The sequence below is a fragment of the Ictalurus furcatus genome, chromosome 13, assembly GCF_023375685.1.
Source record: "Ictalurus furcatus strain D&B chromosome 13, Billie_1.0, whole genome shotgun sequence".
Taxonomy (NCBI): domain Eukaryota; kingdom Metazoa; phylum Chordata; class Actinopteri; order Siluriformes; family Ictaluridae; genus Ictalurus; species Ictalurus furcatus.
The window spans coordinates 16,968,599-16,994,294 of NC_071267.1; the positions used below are offsets into that span (position 1 = coordinate 16,968,599).

At 40.7% G+C, this 25,696-nt stretch overlaps 1 protein-coding gene across 2 annotated transcripts in view; it reads left to right on the forward strand.

The window, feature by feature from the left end:
- The window catches only part of rbfox3a (RNA binding fox-1 homolog 3a), a 272,370-nt gene that overhangs the window by 123,625 nt on the left and 123,049 nt on the right, over nucleotides 1-25,696 (forward strand). For both annotated transcript variants that reach the window (XM_053639962.1, XM_053639964.1), the window contains one exon: nucleotides 7,498-7,619. In XM_053639962.1, coding sequence (XP_053495937.1) covers nucleotides 7,498-7,619 — 122 coding nt within the window. The remainder of the gene's footprint in view (nucleotides 1-7,497; nucleotides 7,620-25,696) is intronic.

Sequence of the window (25,696 nt, forward strand, 5' to 3'; positions counted from 1 at the left end):
AAAGCTTTTAACACATTCTCTGGATTGTGCACATGACAAAGTGGTGAAAGCTGAGAGCTACACCTACATTGAGAGAAAGTATTGCTATGAGTTTAGTAATTTGTTCATTAAAGTAGCAAAACTGGACAAATCATAAATTCATTAGCTAGTCTACTGGGCAAGTGAAAGCTCCAGTGTGCTGCCCAGTCCCATGATTTAGCTGCCTGAAAATGTAATTGATTATGCTAAAAAGTGTTAGCGATCATAATGTAATAACATACAGTATAGCAAAGTAGTTAGCAAAGTCATTTATTAATACAGACAGGGAAATGAATGTATGAATTCCTGGCTAGAAGGTGAGATCTGTGGTCTTCAGCTTCTAGCTGAGATCTGTGGTCTTCGTTCATCAAATCACATATGAAATACATTATTTGAGTTTCGTCTTCTCTCATTATGTTTAACAGTGAGATGGACGCGTGCAGTCATTACATAGCTTTGCACTGAGCTTTGTTTTGCTCGGTTGCATCAATGTTTCCACATATCTGGTATCCATCCATTTTCTGTAACACTTATCCTACACAGGGTTGCGGGGAGATTGGAGCCTATCCCAGGGGACTCGGGCACAAGGTGGGCGACAGCTAATTAATCCAATTAGTAACGTGGATGCCTCCATCACAAAAAAAAAATGCTAGTCTAGTCTTTTTACTAATTTGTATTCCAGAAATACCCTTACATTTTATTTCAATCAGTATGAAAGTTATTGAAGGAAAATTATCAAAAAAAAAAAGTTTCCTGTGACCTTGACCCTGTTTGTATCAATTCCAAAATATAATCATCGACTAGTTACTAGTTTATTGACTAATTACAGTGATAATTCCATATAAATCCTACAAACATTTAACCACTCGTTCTTGAGATGTTGCACTAATGAGAATTTCAAATCTCGCACAGATACATGGACGGATGGACCAATAACAAAAATCATTGGAAAAATAGTTCCTATAGCCTAATCCCACACCTTGGCCGATGTGTGTATTGCTGCATGTGGAGGGGACTCAGATCAAGTATTGTGTACTATAATTACAGAATCAAGGGCCATTACAATACTATCCACCAGTCAACTACAAATAAAAAACAAATAGCCTGGACAAATCTGCTAACTACAGGTGCCCAGGCTAGTGATTTGTCCACCTCTGAATTGCTGAGGAGCTTCAAGTAAAATTCCATCTCATCATGAATTGATTATAATTAAGTGCTACATTCTTTCACCTTATTTTTAAATGTTATATTTTATTGTGTTGCTTGAGTGCTTACTCTTTTTATTTGCATTGAGAAGATCATAAAATAGGTTGATATATGGAATTACATGCTAGCAAATTGTGACAGAATGGTCAAAGTTTATGTAAGTTAACCATTTAAAAAATATGTAGCTTGTAAACTATTACAATATTCTAGGTTTTATGTTGATCCACAGTCATGCAGCTAACCGGAGAATTAATGTTAAACTCAGTTGTAGGAAGTAATGAAATTTTTGAGTGAACATTGCAGGACTGTCCTACCTAATTGAATATAAGTAACACTGCAACAATTAAAGAACATGGCAATATGCCGAATTCCTAGCTATGGCCTTAGCTGAAAGCTTTTAACACATTCTCAAGGTCATATTTAAAAAAAAAAAAAAAAAAAAAAAAACTGATTCAAAATCTCATATTGTTTCAAAACCCAACAGAAGGTTTTTTTTGTTTTGTTTTGTTTTTTTTACTTATCACTGAATATCAAGACATTTGGTGTCATCTAAAAGATTATACTCATCGCATTAAAACTAATTGAAAGCAATTATTACCATTACCGTGAATTTGAAAAGTAGCTGTAACTAGATTCTATGAGAATTTGCTAGTTGTTTGATACATTAATGCCAAGAAGTAACAGAGAGAGAGAGAGAGAGAGAGAGAGAGAGAGAGAGTATGTGTGTGTTTGCTTTATACTGTACATATGAAACATGGATTATGTATTATACTCTCATGTAGTGCTGGCATGGGGTAAAAACTTGCAGTCTTGGCATTGTTTTCTCTGGGCCTTCTGCTCAGGCCCCTGGTTTCTCCTCTCTCTCAGTAACAGTGAGAGGCTGATTGCTATGAACCTCTGCTGTGCTGTGCTCTGCCTGTTTGGTATCTGATCAAAGGGCCACTAGTTTGGGTGCCCAGCACGCTAAACTGACAGGCGTAGAGAAAAATCAGGGAGAGGGAGGTGTGGTGAGGGCGGAAGGGGAGGCCAAGCTTCCCAGCTGTCTCTGGTGCCATGCCAAGTGAGGATGGCGAGGGCCCACCAGAGGAGGCCGGCTCTGGATGGGCTAGCGGAATGCCACACTCGAGATACCTGACATGCTAATGATCCTCCCCATGCCGGAATGCCGCGCTCCACCAGGCCCGGCCAAGTGGTTCACTCCGCTGGGGATTCTCACCAGCAGGTCCAGGTAGCTATGATTGCTTTTTAATGTGTGGCTCTTAGCCAATGAGAGCAGGGATTTTCATCAAGTATGACTGCAGAAATATTAAACTAGCCTGGGATCATTTTTCAGTCATAGTCCATTAAACAGTGGGGCATGGGGCGGGGGGGTTGGGGGGTCCTGTGATTGTGGAGCCAGGAACCTCACTCTTGCCTACACAAGTTTACCCAATTAGGGCTCTAAATTTTTATGTTAAATAAAATATTAATGTTAAATAAACATGCAAACAGCTTTTGTGGTGTATGCCAATTAAATGCTGCTTTATTTGACTGCTACTTTAATCAGGCTGCTGCACAGGGGGAGGATACGGAGTTTAATTAAATTGTAGTACTCTGCTATTCCTGTCAAGACTCTTTTTATGATTTTGAAGTAATCTATAAAGACATCAAGCATTGATTTAGCCATATATTAATACATTAGTTTGGAACATACCATTTCTAACCCTCAGTCCAGTGGAGACTTTTGAACTCTTTTTCTGTGGTGTAGTGGATCAGTTACACCAACAAACAATACACAACAAACAAACAGTAATCTCTACTCTCTGAAGAAAAAATATTACATAAGCTTATTTTTCTGGATTTTATCGCTTCCCACAATCTACTGATATTGCCTTCTGGGAGATTTTTTTTTTATTATTTCAGCTTGGAGACCTCAGCATATTTAGAGGCCTAACTGACGATGTTGTATTTGCTTAGTGTTCTCGTCAATAGCATGCTCAGATGCAAAATATCTTCTTATGCCTTTTCTAGACATATATCCAACATGTCAAACTGGCAACAGAAAGTTGCATGCTGTTATGACATTATTCTTTGCAGGTAGTGATGGTACTGGGCTTATTTTCTCTCAGGAATCTATACTAAAGATGCATTCAATACATTGTGTTTAAATCATGTCTAGGCCACCCTATTAAAGACAATGGGAAAATTGAAGTTCAGTAACCATCAGATATCATTGCTGCCTCACAGCTCCAAGGTCCCCAGTCTGTTCTTTCACATTTTCTCACTGTGTCCGTGTGGGTTTTCTCTGGGTTCTCCAGTGCCAAGTCACCTCTGAGATTCTTTTCTGCTTACCTAGTTTGTAAAGAGTGGTTATTTGCCACATGAACCAGCCTGGCCAGTCTTTTATCAACGAGCCATTTCCACACTCAAAACTGCTGCTCACTGGATTATTTATTCATTTTTTTGTTGTTGTTTTGCACCATTGTGTGTTATCTCTAGAACAGTGGTTACCAACCCTGTTCCTGGAGATCTACCTTCCTGCAGGTTTCATCTCCAACCAAAAACTAACAAACCTGTTTTAATAACTTCTTAAGGCAATGATTATTAGATGGTCAGTTGGGCATGATTATGGTTGGAGCTATAATCTTCAGGAAGGTAGATCTCCAGTAACAGGGTCTGAGACTATTGCTCTAGAAACTGTTGTGCATGAAAGTCTCAGGATATCAGCAACAACGATGACATGATCAAAGTCACTGAGATCACATTTTTTCCTTCATTCTGATGCTTAATACAGTATGAACATTAACTGACCCTCTTGACCACTTGATCTTCATGATTTTATGCATTGCAATGCTGTCACATGATAAAAGCAACATGCAGACAGGATTGTGAAGAATGATCTGATCAATTTCTGCCTCTGCATCATTCCACTTAAGTGAAAAATAAATGGATTGCATATACAAAAATCATTCATTTTAATGTATGTCATTCTCATTAGTGAAAGACTAATGAAAGCATGTTCCCAACGTTTACTGACAATACATCATGATGATCTTCTCGTTTTATTATTCCTCAGGTGTGTGTGTTTCAGAGAGAGAGAGAGAGAGAGAGAGAGAGAGAGAGAGAAGGGCAGAGGTGCCAGCAGTGGCAATAGCATGGTGTTATTAATGCACCGAATCCCTTGTAGCTCTGTCTGCTGCCATGGCCCCCCTCTCTGTATTAATCAGTGTGCCTGCACACTGCACATGATGAACTGGTCTAGGAGTCGTGTTTAAACAGGCTCTGCCACACTGCACGCTTTGTAAAGAGGCTATGGAACATCCCCAGGGTACAGGAGGGGTAATGAATACATCTTTTGAAGAGGTGGCATGAAGCCCTGGAGAGGCCTCTGGAAGGCTCTGTTCACTCCGGCCCTGCTGGCTTCGGCTCCAGCCCAGGAGCAGGCAAGGTGCTATGGCCATATGGAAGGGCTGGTGTGTTTGGGTTGGCTGGAGGTGCTGACAGAACTGGCCTGTGGAGAGGAAGTTCCAGGCCTGCTTGTGTGCACTCAGCACTGCCAGAACAGAGCGTGGGCTGGAAAAACAGTGGGGGGCCGGGACCAGAGCATGAGGTCTGAAGCCAGGGGGACAGGTTTCAGGAGGGAAAAGGTCCCAATTAAGAAGCAACAAGGACATATATTTACAAAGTGATGCTTAGCTTTCCAGCTTACTGTCTGTTGATTATTTAATGGTATTAGCAGTATCTGGAATTTTTAACCATTAGCTCAATTAGATGAGCTGCCTTATTTATTGACATGGTTAAATGTGAGTTAAAAGTACTAACAGTAGGAAAACAAAAATGTTGTTGTTCACCAGGAAATGTTATTATTGCTATTTATCTAGTTATTTTCACCAAGTTGTGCATGCCATTTGTAATTTATTTCTTAACTGAATTCAATTTCAATTTAACATTTGTGTTGTTTTTTTGCTGATTTAATATTTCACAAAAAAAAGTTGAAGGTGAAAGGTGAATGTTCATTTTTTGTTCTACTATCTTACAGAACAAGGAGGCATCAGTTAGTCACAGCGTACGCGTGTGATAGTTAATTGAAGTAAATATAAAGTAGCTCACTGTCTTAAACAACACAATTAGTGCATTCTTTTCAAACAAAAACTACTCACCCTCATGTATTGTCTATGACAATTTTGACATTTCAAAGCTCTTTTTTCAAACTCTAAGACAGAGAGGTATGGGTAAGAAAAAGAAGTTGTCAGAGAAAGTGAGAGAAAGGGAGAAGAAATAGAAACAATGCCACAGAGAGGAAACAGGAGGAGAAGAAAAGTCGGAGTAGAGTGAGCGTAAAGCTGAGGGGTATAGAAAGTGAGGCAGAAAGTAAGAGAAGTTGATGGAGTAGCCTTGGGGTTGGTAGCGTGGAGCTGTATTGTACCTCGCTAGTCTCAGCATTCTAGTCTCACTGTCAATAACTCATCATACAATGAGGCATGATGAACAGAATTCCTATGGATGAGAGGGGATCTTCCAAAGTGATGCCTGCCAGCTATGCCTCCTGAATCCTTCTCCTTTCTCAACTCCACACTTCTCTCAGGCACTGATGCAACCATGTATGTTCTGATCAAGTTACATCACCTGCAAAAAAAGAAAAAAAGAAAAGAACATCACCAGGAATGCATATTTCTTTATCCTGCTGCAAAGTCTCCTGTGCATGCATTGTCCCCTGCATTAAAAAAGCTATGGGCTGAGCAATTTTATTGCTAATTAGGCTATATCATTTTATAAAAAATCAGCCACGTGGCACAGATATAAATGTGCTAGAGCTGTGATCGATTCGCTGGAGCATGGCCTATGCACATGCATATTCATGGGGAGATGTAAAGAGAGGGGGAGTGTGCTACCGGATGATCCGTGGACTTTACAGACAGGTCCGTAGAGCCTGCGGCAGGCAGTCACCATAAACAATCACACCAGGCCCATTAATAACTCTAAAACTCATGCGCCAGCCCAGCCACAAAGAGCACAAGTGACATTTTAATAGGGCTTTTTTTCCTTTTTGTTTTTCAATAATGAGTGCACGGTTTGCTGTGATGCACCACACAATATGTGCCTCCCTGTTGTTTTGAGACACAATGCATATTTTTGCTACAGTTGGCATTTATGGAGAATAATTTAACGTACTGCATGTGGCTTCCTTTATGTGTTCTGTACAAGTCATGTTTCAAACATCTTCAGGGAAGATGCTTGTGAGAGATGGAGCTTGGAAAAGATATGTGTGTGTGAGAGAGAGAGAGGAGTGCATGTGAGTGGTGGAGAAAAGGAGAAGTAAAAGTGGTTTGTGTGTGTGTGTGTGTGAGAGAGAGAGAGAGAGAGAGAGAGAGAGAGAGATGGGTGTGTGTAATAGTTAAGCTCCTCGTGGAGCTTTATATGAAAACTATATGAGACTGAGATTACATGGGAAGAGTATTGTTTTTTGGTAATTAGTTTGAATATAATTTTCCGTTATATTATTATTTTTATAATACTGTGTTATATATTCACAAAACTTCATAAAACCTTTGTATTCTTTGTTTGTGGTTCCTGAAATTGTAGGTCCAATTAATTCTCAGTTGTTACTCTATATGTATGTATGTGTTTTCATAACATATGACATACACTACATGGCCAAATATTTGTAGACACCTGTCCTTCACAACCATATGTGCATTTTGAATATCCAAGTCCAGATTTAGTCCCTCTTTGCTGTTATAATAACCTTCATTCTTCTGGGAAGGCTTTCCTCTAGATTTTGGAATATCATTGTGGGTACTTGCATTAGTGAAGTCAGACACTGATGTCAGGTGAGGAGGCCTGGGATGCAGTCGATGTTCCAGTTCATCCTAAAGGTGTTCAGTGGGGTTGAGATCAGGGTTCTGTGCAGGCCACTCAAATTCTTCCATTCCAAAACAATGTCTTGATGGTCCTTGATTTGTGCTCAGGGACACTGTTAGGACTCTAACAGGTTTGGGGATCTTAATTCCAGTGAAGGAAAATTGTAATATTACATCATACATCATTTTCAAGACGTTCTATTCAATTATGTGCTTCCAATATCGTGGCAACAGTTTGAGGATGGCCCACATACAGGTCTGATGGTTAGGTGTCTACAAACCTTTGACCATGAAATATATGTGTATGTGTTTTTCCACCTGTTGAAAGTCTCTTTCATGGCTTTTCTTTCTACTCAAAGTAGTAGTCACTATATGCTCTACAGGTTTGCAGAAATATCTGTTAAGCATGTGCTATTTCTCTGTGCTCCTCCAGAAACTAAACCAGGAAACGGGCTGTGTAAAACCGGAAACATTGCTCTCTTTGGAAACGTAGTGTACAGTGGGCTGCTGAACGATCACTTCTGGCATTTTGGGGTTCCCCTTGTCACAAGACTGGTGAGTAATTACCTGCTATGTGCTTTCCTTGTCGATCCACATCCATGCCATATCCACTTGCAGCTGTGGCTTGGCTCTTACCGCATTTTAGGCCGAGTATAGGCTGAACACATGATGGGATTTCAAAATCCAGGAAAATTCTATATTTCTACATCACTTTGGATGTTTATCTTACCAATGAAACTCTGTAAGCAAGATTTACGTATCTTATGGTGGTAGTATGAACAAACTGAATCACATAATTGTACTAAGGCTGTTGTTTTGCTGGTATTGTAGGCTTAATTTATTGTGCTCCCTTTTCCCTATTGTGTTGAGATAGAAAGTGGGAGTGGATGTCAGGTTAATGCTGAAGACCTCCCTCATTACTGTTTAAAATATCCAAAAATCAGTTTCTGAATTACATATGAATTGTACAATTATTGAATCATACATGTGATGCCGCTGCACTAGATAGTTGAAAACATCCATGAAACTTTCTGAATGTGAATATTAAGAGTAATGTAGCTTTAATTGGACTGTAACCTTAGCACACATCACTGCCTCATAAAGTTTGAGTTTTATTAAGAATTGGTGCGCGTCAATGCTGACTTCATCTAGGAATAGAAGCGAACGTGCTCATCGGAGTGAAAATGCAACTTGTTCACAGCTGTAAGCCTTTCTGTTTTTCTGCATCTTGTTTTTAGAGGCTTATTTAATTAACAAGATCACTTCTCAAGTATTTCCATTACTTCCATTCCAGTATGGAATAGAAGGGACGTGAAAATAAAACTTATAGTCGTACTGTAGTACATTGATTAATGGTTGGATGATTTTAATTAATTGATTTTTATTCAGAAGTCTTTTTTAGGAACATAAATACTTTCAGTTTGCTAAGATGTGCTGAGCAGGGCATTGAGATGTCTTCAAATGTTTTCAGTGCATTGTCTTTATTTTGTTATCTTCAAAGGTCTTTCAAGCAGTGAAAAAAATTCAATAAAACAGAATGAGAGCAGCACGTCATAGCTGAGCCATTGACCTGAAGTGATGGCTTTCAAAGAGGCAGCTCTGTCTATAATTTCATCATTTCGTATCTCTGTACATATTTTGCAGTACAATATTATACATGCTCTGTTTTTTGTTTTTTTTTATCATGAATGCAATTTACATATAATAATTCACTGACTCATATTAGCTTCTCTGAACTGTACAGTTTGCCTGTTCAGAAACTGTTCAGCTGCTGCCTGCAATTTAAGTGAAGGCAATTATAGTGTATTGTGATTAGTGAAAGTGATTTTGTATGAGCTGTCATGCGATGATAAAGGCTGTGTTTAATTTAGTGTGCTCTGACCATGTGCTTTCTCTTTCAAATGAACCAAATTAGTTGTCTGTCCTGCGATATGTGGTAAGAGAAAATGTGTAATTATTAGCATGGAGAGATTTTGAAATGTGTGGCAGCTGCTGTCTTAGCTTGGACTCAAGCAGGTTGTGTGGAAAGGCTCCTGTCCAGGTATCCAGTCTCCATTCCAGTACAACACCGCTTCCACTAAACTGCATTTTAACCGTCTCTCCAAGGTGTTCAAAACATCGAGAACCACCACCAAATGGAGAAAAATGCAGGGCACTTGTTTTTCAAACTTGGTCTCACACGATTTTCCATGGCGGGTTAATGAATAAATGAATTGTAGCAGTAATTGGAAAGGAAAAGAGTGCCCAGTGAGTGGAGGAAAGAGGCATGCAGCTCCACTGAGTTTATGGAGGCAGAAATGATGACGCTGGCTAAAGCACTAATGAAGAAGGCAGGGCAGACTGAGGCGGACTGGCTGACAGGACTAAGAGTTACAGTGCACTGAGAACTGTGTGCGCGCACCACTGAGCGCGTGTGTGAGAGTGGGACGAGTCCTCATTACGAGGTGTGTTAGGTACTTGGTTTGCATGTGGAAACGGCTTGACGGGTCCCCACTTCGCGGCTGATGAAAACGAGGTGGGTAGGTGAGAAGGGATTACTGGAATGGGAATGTCCAATCACTGTCGCTGGCATCACATAGATGGCTGGATAATGCTGAACACTGTCAGCTGGCTGTCAGAGCCGAATTTCAGCTGTTCAGCAGAAAACATGTAATTGATAGCACTCTTGGGCTTCTTAGGTCTTCGAACCACACAACATAAGCACAACTCTGCCATCACAGAGGCTTTTTAATATCTGCCACCCTGATGTGGTGATGAACATTTACATTGCATTATGTGTGGTTATATTATTACAGTTCAATTTTGGGTTTTTAAAGAAAGAAAAAAAATCCGTTCACTTGTTTTTGCTGCTTTGAAATATTCGTAGGCTTGCACTATTTCCAAGACTCCCTGTGCTTGTGGCCAATATGGCCTCCCAGATGTGTTCACCTGACGTTGGCCGCTACTGGCTCCTAATTAAGACGATCTGGCATGGGCACTGGCTCATCTGCCTGCTTAAAGACAAAAAAATGCAACTGGCTCATTCTGCTCGCCTTGACTCAGCTTGACACCTGGGCTCATGTGAGAGGGAATGATCACTTTGACTCCTGTTTTTTGGGTTTGCTCCAATCTTCAGCGCTGCTCCTTACACCCAGTTCGTGTCTTATTAGTAAGTAAGCTCTGAATAACTTTAACACTGGGTTATGGAGCATATGCATGGGAATGAATGTAGGTCAGTGGAGAACACGATGACTAGGACAGGTGATAGGTGGTCATGTGTGTACAGGGAATAGGAGACGTATTTTTCTACTTGCATTAAGGGATAAGAACGGTCAAAGTGTACAAAATAATACTCGTTATCTAGCTCTTATAAAGAATCATATCAGGTTAGTGACAAGGCTGTGGAACTTGATGAGAAACTCATGTTAAAAACAGAGATCAAACCCATGGACTGGACAATACTGACATTAAATATTGAGTAAATGGATCGCAGGCACAAGAAAAAGAGAACACGACAAGACGCATAACCTATTCAGGTCTCTGACTATTCTTTCCTCCTTCCTCTCAAAGGAAAGGTTTCTTGTCTCTGTAATGGAAAATGACGTCCTGAGGGCCATTCGTCCGCTTAGTACTTAACCTGAACAAGCAGCACCATGAGCATGCTAGGCAGTGTTTCCAATAAAGCTGGAGTACAAAAGGAAGAGAGAGAGAAAGAGACAGAAAAAGATTCGAACAGGAAATAAATTGAAAGTGTTACTTATATATATAAAGTAAAGAGGAATTGGTTGAGGAATGAAGCTGGATGATAAAAACAATGGTTGAAAGAGAGAACGGAAAGCGGAAGAAACAAATCCAGTTATCCTGCTCATGATTAGTGTGCTTATGATACTGAATACCCTTTTATTCACTTTTCGATTATCTGTTCCATGCGTGATCAGCCTGGTTAATGCCATGTTGAAAAATGTCTCTGATTTATATTCTACTCACTTATTTTCTTCCTTCAAACTTACCTTTTTTCCTCCATGTTCTTGAAATTCAGTGTACAGCAGGTTTTAGCCACAACACATGCGTCGCCTTAGTTTCATTTATTTATGCCCAAGACTTGAAATAGACTGATATTATTTTGATAGAGATGGTATCTCTAATCCAAGTTGCTGAAGGATGTCACTTCAGTATTTGACTTGTCCCTGTGGGGACTGATAGACAGAAGAGGCTGACTCTGTGTTAAAAACAAATCCATAAAAAAAATAAAATGTCTGCATAACTATATTATTTCGTTTGCTGTGTAATATACTGAACTCTGATAATGGTGGATTCAAATCGGATGTAGTATTTGTATTGATTAAAAGCTCAAATGAAAATGAATCATTTGAAACATAAGGCTGCAACCCAATAAGATGTTTCATAACCCAATAAGGTGTTTTATATTTCTCTGCTGCATTGGTAGTGAAACGAAGGTACTTTCCAATCCACAGATGGATGTTTGGCATGCTTAAGGATAAACGTTACGAGTGGTCCAGCTGCAGATTGAATGTATGGAGTGAAATTTGCTGAGACAGGCTTACACACATGTTCACATACCTCACTTCCTCTACTCCCCGCCACCCTACCTCAACAGTACTCCAATGCAAACACACTCACCGATGGAGACACACACACACACGCAGGTCTTCGCCTCTGCCAGTCAAAAGAGCAGCCGTACTCACTGCATGGAGCCTGTCAAGCGACTCCCTCGGCTCTCTACCAGCATTTGCTGACTCCTGATTGGCCAAAGCGTGGAGCGCCGGAATCCACTGAGCCCTCTCTCCCCGAATCCCAGCCTCATCTTTTTCACTAGCACTGCACCACGAAAAAGCACTAGAAAAAAAAGAACCCAACGAAAAGAGAGAAAAACAAGCAGAGGAAAAGAAGAAAGAGACTGATCTGCACCTTTTATGTGCACTTACAGTTTTACTCCTCTTGCTTTTATCAGCTGTTTGCTTCTTGGCTGTTGCTGTGGGCGACTTTTTCTGTGCTGGGTGACACAAGACTGTGAAGAGAGAATTCTCCTGCAGCTGCTCAGTGAGACACACCTCTCCTCAGCTCCTCTGTAAAGCAGAGGTGGCAGATACATGTGTGCTCCTCCACTCCTCCTCTGTCCTGGCCTGGATGAGTAGCTATTGTGAAGATCTGGCTATATCAGTTACTAAAGCAAAATCTTCCATACCGGCACGGTGCAATACATCACTGGAGCAATGCTGGAGAACACTGTCGAACAGCTTCTGGAGTGCCTGCCCTAGAAGCACAGCTCTCCCACTCAGCAATAAGAGCGCGAAGCAGCCAGTGTGCTGACATCGAGAGAATCAACGCACATGAGCAGAGAGTGAGAGAGTGAGAGAGAGAGAGAGAGAGAGAGAGAGGAGTGCATGTGAGTGGTGGAGAAAAGGAGAAGTAAAAGCAGTTTGTGTGGTCATCGAGAAGACGAAAGGAGCTAGTAGAAGGTGCAAAGCAAGATCAGGCAGTGTTTTTCCACCTCCCTTTCTCCCTGTCCCTTTCTTTTTTTTTTCCCTGGGCCAAAGAAATCTCCCAGATTACTAAAAAGAAGAGGAGGGGACTCAGTAAAAGAGACGTGTTTTCACAGCACTTGAGAAGAAAGAAGAAAAGCTATAAAACAAAAACCACTCGGACTTTTGACCTGTCCCACTGCGTTCAGGTGGCCATCACTACTCCCTTACGTCTTTGTTTTCCTTTGGTTCGTGCTCACCTGTCCTCTGGCCGAAATGATGATGTATTTTTGGGTGAGTAACATGACTTTACCCATCACGGTGGCCTACTAGCCATCATCCCTTCACGCTCTTCCTTTTCATTGTCTGGCTGGATGAGTTAATAACAATCACAAAGTGAGGATAGAGCAGTAGCGTGTAGTATAGGGCTCAAATCTTCTATTCTTACCTTTTCCTAAGTGTTATTTTTAAATGTTTGTGCTTGTTTTGTTCTCTTCCTCTTCTCTGGGTTGAGTTTCTGAGTTGTGTTTAATATACCTCCTCTCTGAAGGGCCCTGTTCTGTAGTGCTGGTCTGAAGGGAGATGGGAATCCAGCTGTATCTGTACAGGAATGTTTTATTGATGTTCAGTATGAAGAAAGAGGATCATATAACCTGATTCTGCAGAGACCTGGCAATTTCTCAGCTCAGTGAAGGAGTATGTTCAAATATGAAATAGGGCGAGCAGATGTAAATCCAGTGTCGTGCAAATTTGTTTAACACAAGTCTGCTGTCACATGTAGCTATACCTGTCTCTGATAGAGGATTTTATGTACTTTGATATCTTTTATTGCTGCGTTTCCTTTTTCTTTATCGTTCATTTATCAGAATGTGAATTTTCATAAGCAATCTTCATTTTGCAGCTTTTCTATTTTTCCTGGTTTTAATTCATATTTTTTATATCTTAAGGTTTTTTTATTCTTTACATTTAACATGTATTTGTATCTGAAAATGACAGTGTAAAGCCTTGGCTTACATCACAATGTAATGAAAGCATGAATGCAGAGGTCTGTGTAAGAGGAGTGCGAGTGGGTAAAATCCAACTCTGCAGGAAGCAAGCTTTTAACTAACGTTAGCGTAGTGGATGGAGGATTCCTCCCGTTCACTCCACCCAGCATCCTCCTCCGTCAGCCTGGCCGCCGTGTGGCTCTGCCCTCCCCTGCCCGTCAGGGGCCAGATGAAAAGTGCGCACCCGCAGATGTGGCAAACAGGATTTAATGATCGTCAGAAAGCAATCTCTCATCTTCGAGCTCGGTGCGGCGCTTTGATAGCGAGGGCTGGTCATTAATCATTCTCCTTCATCGTTCCAGTGTGCCAGAGCCCAGAGTGCACACTGCCTGCTCAGCCTGGGCTGCGGCGCCACGCGGCCTGGCCCTGCGCCGGCACCATGCCACTCACGCACCTAATCTAATCGAGGATCACTTTCAGCTGGCCGCCAGGAAGTGCAAGAAAAGAGATAAAATTCACCCATGTCAGACATCCTGAAGCTGCTTTGGTAATGTAAGCAGAGCTCCTCTCTTTGAAGACGATAGCAATGCGTGGTGAGGTTTCGAGTGTTATGTGTCTACACAATATAATGTATGTTTTGGGGGGGATTTTTTGTACTGAGGTGATATCCAGTACAATTTTCCCATCAATTTCTGTGGGGGCCAATTTCCGAAAGTAGAGAGAAAGAAGGCTGTGCTGATGTTTTGCTCGCTCTAGACACAGAACAAAAGAAACAAAAAAGGCAAGAGAGACTGCTTTTCTCCTTCTACTGAATAATTGAGTGCTCAGTGCAGGGGACTTGTTTCTGGGTGAGCGCATGTGCTGATAGGAGAACACACCACTTACTTTTGTATAAACGCTAAATGCAACTCATTGGCCTGATTTGAAGCTCACATATTCTAAGACAAGACAAGCGTCATTCAGTCGTTGTGCACTGTTAAACGCATCACTTAATGAGTTGATTATATAATACAGTATGCGTTACGTATACCTACATTGATAAAGTGTATATATAACCTTAACATGATTTTGCTGGGGTTTTTTTTTTTACTAAAACTAACCCTTGAGTCAAGTTTATATGAATTCTAACAAGAACAAGAAACCGTGTTAGACCCTTCACCTTTCTAACACAGCCATTTGTTAATTCTGTTAAAATCGTATGAATTTGCAGTTGAGATGCAAACACATATAGACATGTTTAACACGGCTTCAGGTTACTGATATGTCTCAGAAATGAATGTTAAACAAGGCACGTGTTCTTGTTCCATCAACAGAGTCATTGAAGGCGTAAATGTCAGTGTTGCTCCTGCTCTCGGTAACTAACCTGAGCTCAAGTCGCGATGTAAACCTGCCTTAGAAGGTCTGACTCTGTTGACACTCCCTCTGAGCTCTCCATATTCATTGAATGCAGCATCTTTCGGAAGCGGCGTCGATCAGCCATGTAATTCGGAGTGGAGAGCGGCTGCCACTGGTGTCATATTGCTAAATGAAGTGCTTGTGCTAATTTGTCACCACATTAATTGATCCGTGTTCTCCAGTCACATACTGCGGGTCCTGTAGCGCTCCGCCTGTGTATTCATCTCCAGCGCTGTGCCTCCACAAGCCTGCTTGACAGCTGGAATAAGTTTCCATTTGCCCTGTTGTCTCAGTGAGGCCTTCAGCTCTGCTTCTGTGACCTACACTTGCACAAGCTTGTTTTCTCACTCTTTTCCCAATCCACATAGACAAAAATCTATTTTCATCCTTGACATTTACTAATGCATGCACAGCAAAACTGTGTTTCTGTAAAGTCATTATTAAGCCGCCTTTCTGCTTGTTCGGGTTTGATGCCCTCCCCACCTAATTCTGAACAATTTGACCAGCTCAGTTGCCGTGCAGCAGCCATGTAGTCCTTTTTGAATTCTCTCCAAGGTTTTTCCTTTTCACCAAAAGAGCAAAGGGTGACAGAATGGCTTTTATATTTTTTTTTTATAGATCAAGAAGATTTCTGAACCTCTCCATCCATCTCAGCTCCTCATGTTCCTGGTCCACTCACTACAGTGTGTAATCCTACTGCCTCACACTGTGTCTTACATGCTTGGCGTGTCCTAATCTCTCTTGCGCCCCTGATAAGACGATTAAACACCGGACCAGTAGAGGGATTTATCCCCCTGACTATAAACACTCTATGCAAACTGGGTCACACTGTTCCACTGATAATGAGAGAAAGGCCAAGCAAGATCTTGAAATGTCCATGTCTACAGCTGTGAGATTATCACACTTTGATATCATTAGCTGTGTTTACACAGAATTTCCCAGTGAAAGGCCATTACAAGGATGCTCCATTATCTCTGCCTCTCTCTATCTCTTTCCCTCAATCTCACTCTTGCTACCTTCTCATATTCCCCCTGGAGGTGTGAGTCAACAGCATTATCCAAAGCACCGCTTAAAGCCCTACACCTTTCTAATGGGCTGTGGCACTGGGACTCAAGTGGCAAGACCAGAATTGGAGATCAGTGGCCAAGTCACTGGGCTCTGGGTATGATGAGTGCAGCTCGGGGGCCGGATAGATCCTTGAATCAATACCGCTGTGGTCAGGCCTAGGAACAGAGAGCAAGGTCACACTGAGGGCTTGTGCATCCTCCCTCAGTGGGAGGCTGACCGTGAAATAAGCACTGGGAGAAGGCATAAAGGCAATGAGCATAATTACTCAAAGAGTTCCAGAATCAGCACACTTCTTAACGCTAACTGATTATGGTAATTTGGCTATGCTGTATTACATATGAGCATCCTTCATTAAAACCAAATGAAAACAAGAGCAGGCATGACACACTGAACATGGGAATTTAAAAGGACAAACCAATGGGTAGGACATTGGATAGAGGAAAGAAAGAGGGAGGACGGTAGAGTGATTTGAGGAATGGTGGAAGAGTGCCCCTGTGTGTGGGATTGGAGGACACTCTGGGGTTGGGGGACGTGAGGGGAGTTTAGCTGTGGGCCGGGGACATCTGCAGCTCTGCCAGCTATGGGTCATTAAGATACAGAAGGGACACACAAGCTATAAAACTAATGGCAGGACTGTGACATTAACATTATAGGTTATTGACCTATCAAGAGGGATTTATGGTGCAAATCAAGAGACAGTGTCAAAGTGAATGAAAGAAATAAGGCTGATTCCACACCTTCACTCCACTCATTCTACAATCCCAAATCACCATTTACTTCTCTCTGAAATTTTTACAAGAAATCAGTCAAGGAGAACTCTCACCATTATTCAATTTTTTTTTTTTTTTTTTTTTTTTATGTGACTTGCTGTATTTCCTGCCTACATCTGTTCTACACACCCTTTGCATCTTGGTGTGTTCAGTTCAGCTACAAAGTGTTCTGTTGTTTGGATTCTGCTGGACCATTTCTTTTCCTTGGTCACAGGACTCTCATAACTTGACATCCCTGAGTGACAGGGATGTGCACACACATAGTTTTGTCATATTAATTTCTTAAAGATAGAGTAAAAAAAAACTTACCTAATAATCTCAAATTATAACACAGGAGCCTCTACAGGGTGTCTCAAAAGTCTCCATACATGTCGGTTGTGCCATTGTCAATGGATGTTGGTGGACGCCCACTTCTCAGACGTCCACTTACAGTTTTGTAACGGTGTTCAAGTTTGGCAACAGTGTGCCAAGCAGTGTGGTGTGTGATGTGTTTGCGATGTTATATATGTTATATACTATTTAATATGAGATATACACAATAACAGAAGAAATTAGTATGGGGACAAAGGATTTTTCACAGCAATGTGTGTGTGTGTATATATATATATATATATATATATATATATATATATATATATACAGTGCTGTGAAATATCCTTTGTCCCCATACTAAATATTTTTAGATATTCAAATGAAATACAACATAAAACAAAGGCATCCTGAATAAACACCATGCTGTTTTTATTTATTACTTTTATTGAGGCACAAAAAAGTTGTCCAACATCTATCACAAATGTGAAAAATTAATTGCACCCTTAAACTTAAAATCTGGTTGTGCCACCTTTAGCAGCAATAAACGCTTCTGATAACTGGAGATCAGTCTTTCACTTACTTCTAGGACTAGTACTTACTTCTATGCTTTGGATCATTGTCTTGCTGCATAATCCAGTTTCAATTTATGGACTGAACACCGGACATTCTCCTTTAGGATTTTCTGGTAGAGAGCAGAATTGATGTTTCCCGCAATTATTGCAAGTTGCCCAGGCCCTGAAGCAGCAAAGCATCCCCACACCATCACACCTCCACCACCATGCTATGATGTTCTTTTTCTAGAATTTGGTGTTTGGTTTACACCAGATATAACGGGACCCCTGTCTTCCAAACAGTTCCACTTTCGACTCATCAATCCACAGAACATTCTCCCAAAAGGTTTGAGGATCATCAAGGTGTGTTTTAGCAAAATTCAGATGAGGCTTAATGTTCTTCTTGGTTAACAGTGGTTTTCACCTCGCCACAGTTCCATGGATGCCATTTTTGCAGTGTGTCTCTCTTATAGTGGAGTTATGAACAGTGATCTTTATTGATGCAAGAGAGGCCTGTCGGTCCTTTGATGCTGTCCTTGGATCTTTGTGTGACTTCCTGGGTTAGTAGTTGCTGTGCTCCTGGAGGAATTTATATATATTCTCAGCACAAAAAGAAACACCCTCTCACATTAATCTGATTTTATATATGTATATAAAGTATCAATATACATATAAATATATAATGTAAAGTATGAGAAATGTTCAAAGACATTTTGCTAAAAACTGTCAATTTCCCCTATGTATGGAGACTTTTGGGACACCCTGTTGTATGTTTCCATATTTAGAGTAGATTCATGTGCTGTATTGCTGTATGAAATGCCTAGTGCTGTCAGTAATCAGAGTGCAAATGGAAAGGCCACGCTATGTCATTTTCAGAGCTGGCCTGTGAACTCAGGCAGCACAACTGGCTCCCAAAGTCCTACAAGGCTAATGTTTTTGTTCAGCTGCTGCACGCCTAATGGGCTCTGTCTGAGGCCTTGCAGATTTAAGTAACTTTGTCTAAAAGCCTTTTTAATGGGCATCTGTTTTGGTTTGGGGAACAGCATGCAAGCAGAAAGCATGAGGCCGAGGCTGAGGAGAGTGGAGGCATGGTGAAGGGAGAAATACTGAACAGGGAGAGAGGTGTCTCGAACAGAAATACACTGTGTTTGTTTACTGTATTTTTACATGCTTCACGCACATCTGCTCTCCATTATTTCTAATATTGTCAGTCTCTCACTCCCCATCTCTCTCTGTATATTGATTTATTCCAATCCTCAGCAGTATTGTGACAGTTGCCGAGACTGGTCAGTGACAGGAATGTGAGTTGCTACTTGTTTGTGTTGATTTGTTGGGGAGGTAGGCCATGTTGACTAGTGTTGCTGTGTGAACACTGTTAGTTTTGGAGAGCTGAGCCTTTATATATCGCTCACTCTTGCATCACTGAAGCTAGTCCTCCTGGGAGTTATCTGTTTACTCATTTGGCCAGATGAATTCTACACGCATACCATTTCCACATTACACTTCGTCTGCCTTTTAACTAAATCCCTATGTGTGAAGATATGTATTTTAATGAGATGCAATAGGGGTTCTCCTGTCTATTTTGATTCTATACGCCTTGACATCCCCCCTCTGCTGTGCCATCTTTTGATTTTCCTCAATTGCTTTGGATGCATCATTGCTCCTATTTCCTGACCTAGCCATGGAGCACAGATAACATGTTAACCATAGCGTAAGGTGAAAGGTTAATTATAATCATGCTTCACTTTCTCCTATATAGCCAGCATGAGACATTCTGCCTATATTAAATTATGTAAACAATCTTATGTACTGCTTAACTGGGACTCCAAAAGTTTTTTCATATCTTTTAGTCACTTTTTTTCTTGTTATTGTAGCTTTCAGCAGTGAATTATTTGTGAGTTAACACACTGTATTAAAGCACAGAAGCACTGTCGTTTGGAAGGGAAGAGAATCAATGAGAAACTGTTCTTATCTGGAATATGAGAAACATGTCAGAGTTCAGTGACACAGCTTGAATAGTAACAGGTGACGGAGATAGACATTTGCATCATGGTTGATGTTTACAGAAGATTGGTGTACAGACACAGCCTTCCTGATGTCATTTCCAACAGGCCTACTGATCTAAATACTGCACTTTTGCATTTTTCTCACTTTCCTTTTTAATGGCGCACTTATATAGTGCTTTTATCCAAAGCGCTTTACACTGGTTCTCATCCACCCATTCACACACACACTCACACACCAATGGTAGCAGAGCTGTCATGCAAGGCACTAGCTTGCCATTGGGAGCAACTTGGGGTTCAGTGTCTTGCCCAAGGACACTTCAGTATATGGAGTCACGTGGGCCGGGAATCGAACACCGTACCACCAGAGCCACGGCCACCTTTTATATGTTACTACACACAGACTTACAATGTCTGTGTGTTACTACACACAGACTTACAATGAAACAAAGGTAGATGAATCTGCAATTCTATTGTCTTTTCTTATGTCAGTAAGGTCAAAATTTCTGAGCTATATTCTTCCCTAATTCAACCCGAACTCAGTTTCACTTATGACTGCACATGTTTGGGGTTTTTTTTTTTTTGTTGCATTATTTTTTATTTATTTGTTTCTTTCTTTTTAAGAAATACAGCATTATATGTTCATTCACTACCTTTCTGGCAGCTTTATTTGATTGCATGAATTTTTTTGTTTGTTTGTTTGTTTTAATTGGCTGGGAAAAAAATATTTCCTGTTATTTATTTCACCAAGTAATACCAAGAGGAAGCATTTTGATCAGTTCTCCCAGTTTTGTACACATTCAAGACCAATGTGACTCAAGCATGATTGTGAATTTCATACTGAATTTTAAACTGACACTGCTTCCTCGGGAGAATTGAAATAAAACTCTGTCTCCTCATTGGCACATCTAATTGAATTTAATACATGTCCCCCATTGTTTTTGGCTGATAGAAAGAAGTGTGTTCCATTAATTCTATAATGGGATTTTGTCCAAATGCCCTATTAGACAACACTGGGCACACATTCACTTGACTTCATCTCAATGTACCGTCCTTTCACTCCACAGGTAATTATACTGGGATTAATATCATGTGTAGTAATTGGATTTCAAAGCAAAGATTCCTCATAATAGCACTTACAATGCATATTTGGAAGTTAAATCCGAAACACTGCTGAAATATGAGGTTCAGTAAAAGGATCATTATACAGGTGAGTCTCTGTATGACTCTAGTGCCTTTCTGATCCCAGGGCCTCAAAACCCTGTGGCACTGAATGTCATCATGTAGCAGCCTGGGGAACGAGTATCCACTGTCCATCAGTCCTAACATAAAAGATCCAATTTGTGTATGCACATTAGTCTTCCTTGTAGTCATCAGAGTCACATTCTCATGTTTACAAAATATGATGTTGGTTTGACTTATTCTAAGACATGACAACAATTATAATTCAATACAGTTCACAAATTTAAACAAACAAACAAACAAACAGCATATGAGAAATGATCTTGTGATGGACCGGCATCTCATCCAGGGTGAATTCTCTCCTCGCGCCCAGTGTGGACAGACTAGGCTCCATACCCTGAACGAGAATAAAGGATTTACTGAAGATGAATGAAACTGAAAACAGAAATGGACAGGATCAAATAACTTCAAGCTAATACAAAAATAGACTTTACTAATACAATTAATAATTTATTATACACTTTTATTTAGCTTCAATTGATGAATTATTGTATTAATCATTTTATATACATTTAAATAAATTGAACTACCTTTAATTAAATTAAAGTGCATGAACTATACAAATAACAATATAATACAGGAAGCAATTAAATTAAAATAAATGTATAGAAAAGAACAACCAAAAAATCGTTATTTACACCAAGTTGCACAATATGTGGTCTCACAGGCCACAGAAAAGACATGGTCCTTAAGGCGTCTATAGGTTTGAGAACTGAAGAGGCCTAGAAATAAAAATGTTAATTTAATTCTTTAAGTAGGAGTGTACTTTATCTTAAGTCTTTGGATTAAAATGATACCTTTTGTGTGAGACACCTGATGAGTACTTTCCTACTGAAGAAAAACAAAAGATTTTTCAGCAGCTGGTCACATCCTATCAAGATTAATAAATGAGTTGGATTTGGCGCTGTAGTTCAGGTGCTGCGTTTGAATTCTCGAGTGACACATCAATCACCAGCCGCAGTGGCCAGGGCGTGCGTGTGTTTCATGTTTCCCCCGTTGTTGTCTTCATCATGAAGAGTATTATTCCATCTGCCATGTTTGTACAATATAAGCCATATAAATCACTACGCCGAGAAGTGCACGCAACAGTGATCATTCCTCCTTGGAGGTTTACTTTCTGACATAAAGTACATGGCTTATTCGATTCAGATTGCCGTAATGCCATGGAGATGCCTGAGAGAGGACAGGAAATCAGTGGGAGCTTGTTCCCCTGTTAAAGGAGCTAGTCTGAAACATGGCTGACCTTTTCCATGTGTGTAGGAGAGGCAGAGCATCAAGCTGCCGTTCAGGGACCCGCCGCAGTGTGAGAGGAGAGAGAGAGGGCGGCAGACTAAAAACAAATGGAAAGAAGCAGCAATCAATTTGCAGTGCGGCACAACTGTTAGAAATCTGCCCATAGTTATTCCAGATAGTTAAAGTTTAATGCATCTGCTTCTCCAGGCTGCAAACAGGGTTGCTTTTAGTGCTGTGTGTGGACATATTACATTCAGTGTGTGTGCACGTGTGTGTGGGGGGGGTGGGGGGGGGGCAAATACTGTTTTGTGAAGTGTGTTCTGAATATGTGTGCTATTTGAGACTTGTTTTAAATGTATACACCATTAGAACTGTCTTTGTAACTGTATGTGTGTGTGTGGCTGGGTGAATTACGTGTGTGTGTGTGTGTGTGTGTGTGTGTGTGTGTGTGTGTGTGTGTGTGTGTGGTGAGAAAATTTGTGTGTTTGCCTGCATTGTTTTGGTGGCACTCTGAGGACTCAGTGAGGATAGCCAGACTCTGTTATTATTATTATTTTATTTTTTATTTTTTTTGCCAGTGAATTTCCATGCCTCTAATTTCTGCACTCTCCAGCTTCGCCTTATCCTCCTCATTAATATTTAAACCCACACCTTCTGCAAACTCGCAAAAAAGTGGGAAAGAGGATTGTGTTCTCAGGGATCCCTTAATCCCCTGAATTAGCAGTTTAATAGCAAGAAGCCATTTGTAGATTAGAGAGATCAGACTCGCAGGACCTTCTTTTATACTCACTACTTAAATACTTAGAATTCTAATGCCACGACAAGATGCCATTTAAAGTCACCCTTTCAGCGCTTTGCTGTCCTCGCCTCATGACAAAGACATTGAAAGGTCTCCACTGTACAGGCATGAAGTAATACTTTGTGTGCATGTGTGTGTGTGTGTGTGCGCACAGGACTGTATGCTAGCCATTTAACTCAGTACAAAAGTCTATTTTATGCAAGTGTTGTAAAGTATTTGACTGAACTAACTACGTTTGGGACTTGGGGAAAATGGAGAAGACTTTGAAGCCTACTCATACATATGTATACTTTGTGTCGCCCGTGTTAATATCTTATTTCAGCTTTTCACAGCTGATTTGGCATTTCCTTTTCAAAGCAATCTATGGTAAACAAATCCGCTTTTGAGACACGGTTTGTGTACGCTGGATCAAACCACTTCAATTTTTTTTTTACCTCATTTTCATATAATTCACTGAAGTTGACAACTGTCTGTATCCGCAGCAGATAAAAGAAAGTGTGTTCCTGGAAAGGCTGTGTGTTTTTAATAATCATTTGGGTGCAATTAATTTAGTCTCATGCTCATGTGGAGATGGTATCTTCGTGGTCGCAGTTCTGACAGTCAGCCCAGTGTAAATGTGCAGGATTAGCGCAAGCCTAAAGACCTGTGAAATTATCTTTGGAGAGGCATATCCTCAAATAATCAAAAACAAAGCAAAGCATTCCTCTATGGTTTAGGGAGTAATTAAATTTGCTGTGACATGTTCAATGATTAATCTGTCACGTTGCTTCGTGAAACGTTCCACCTTGTTTTTCTTTTCTTCTCCCTTCCTTCTGTCTTTCTTCAGAAACATTCATTCGTGATATTAAGTGCAGGAAATGACTTGCGCTTGAGAACCCTCTGAAATTGAATGAGTCCAAGGCGATGGATTGCATGCCATTTATTTAGAGAGAGGTTGTATGTGTGTGTGTGTGTGCGTAGGGGGGAGTAATGCAGAGTGGCTTTTGCCTTGCGGCCGATAAATTGCTGGTGCACTAAACCTTTAGAGGCTTTGAGGGTGAAACATATATTGCAGGTAGTCTGCAGTGACACAAGCAACGTTATACTATAGGACACACTCAATATGCTCCAATCATCTTATGATTTGTGTTAGTTTCATGCTGACACATCTGTTAATCACATATCAGTGTTTGAGTAACAGTTGGGGCAAAAATTTCATATGACATAGTTTTTCCTTACTGAAAATAAAAGTCAGCACAATGTTCGCTTAATTTCATATTTGAACTATGTTGGTATAATGTTGATAACAAGTAAAGGAAGTTTATAGCAGCCAGTTTAGCACTGTGCAGACTGTATTTGTGACAAAAGAGAGGCCTCTGTGCATTTACCGTTTGATTCCACACAGGTTTCAGTTTCTATACTCAATTTTTTTTTCATTTGCATATCACATTAAACAACAGACAACGTCACAAAGCAGTTTTACAGAAATCCAGATGTACGTTTAGATCCTTAATGATCAAGCCAGAGGCAACAGTGACAAAGAAAATCTCCCTGAGGTGACATTAGAAGAAACTTTGAGAGGAACTAGGTTCAAAAGGGAACCCATCCTCTTTGGTTGACATGAGATAGTACGACTATACACTGTTTTACACCTGTATACACCTGTATACTGTAAAACCAAGTATGAGTGTATTATCAATAAGAGTCTCGAGATGAGCAAAGGACTATCTTTATGATTATAGTAGCAGCTATTTACTTATCTAGTGTCTAGTAGTTATGAGTACTAATCTACACTATCTAGGTGAAATGATCAATTGAAGCAAGGATTCTGATTGGTTTTTGACTGAATTGTTACTTATTAGATTGGTTTTATATCTGTAATTGATTTAAAGCTTCATAATTTTAAGCACTTACCATTTGTAAAGCGTGGTATCTCCAGCAGGCAGAGTCAGAGGTTTGGGGCACTCGAAATTCCAAAGTCGGCATGGGCACAGGGAGAGGATGGTTGTTGTCACGTTGAATGTGCCGCTGGCTGGTGACACAGCTGCACTGGTCCGGATGACTTGAGAAGGCGCTCGGATGGAGCTGGCGGCCAGCTCGCAGGCTGTGTTCCCCCTCCGCATGCCCACCCTGCCATGCCAGCTGTTCGCCGTCACTGTTGCAGAGAGCAGTGGCATGCTGCGGATGCAGCCTGTGCCAGTGGGCATTAGAGATCCAGAGAGAGAGGCCTCATCCCTCACACCTGTTCAGCTCTGACAATCGCACCACCGCTGCTGCTGCTGTTGCTGCTGTTGACTGTTTATCAAGCCTCTCGGTGGGCCGCCACCATTGTAGTGCTGATGTGTTGGCATGATTTAACTTTTGGAGTAAGAAAAACTGCAGCATAAAGTATGAATATAATGCGTAAGTAGTTCTTTGAGAGATGCTGAAATACCTTCTCAGCTGAGGATAAATCAACTTTGGTACAGGGAAGAAATTTACACATCAGACATGACTTATATTACAGAGGTCTTCACTTGTGCATGTCACAATTCCTTTAATGGCCCTTGCCATGCATCTTTCCTCTGCCCCATCACCATTTCCTCACAGAAATGCAAGATGAGTTTGTTCACTCATTCTCTTCTCTTATTTACTGAGCGCTTGTGGAGAGAAATGAAGTTTATGGTAATAGGATGTTAAGCAGGTGAAGGAATGCTGTTTCTGTCTAGTTGTCAATTCATTTCACTTTTCTTTTCTTTCTGCATTTATTGCCTTGTGTCTGATCGCTTGTACATTGTGGTAACATCAATTATAAAACATATTAAGTGCTCCGTTCAGATATTTTCAAATCCA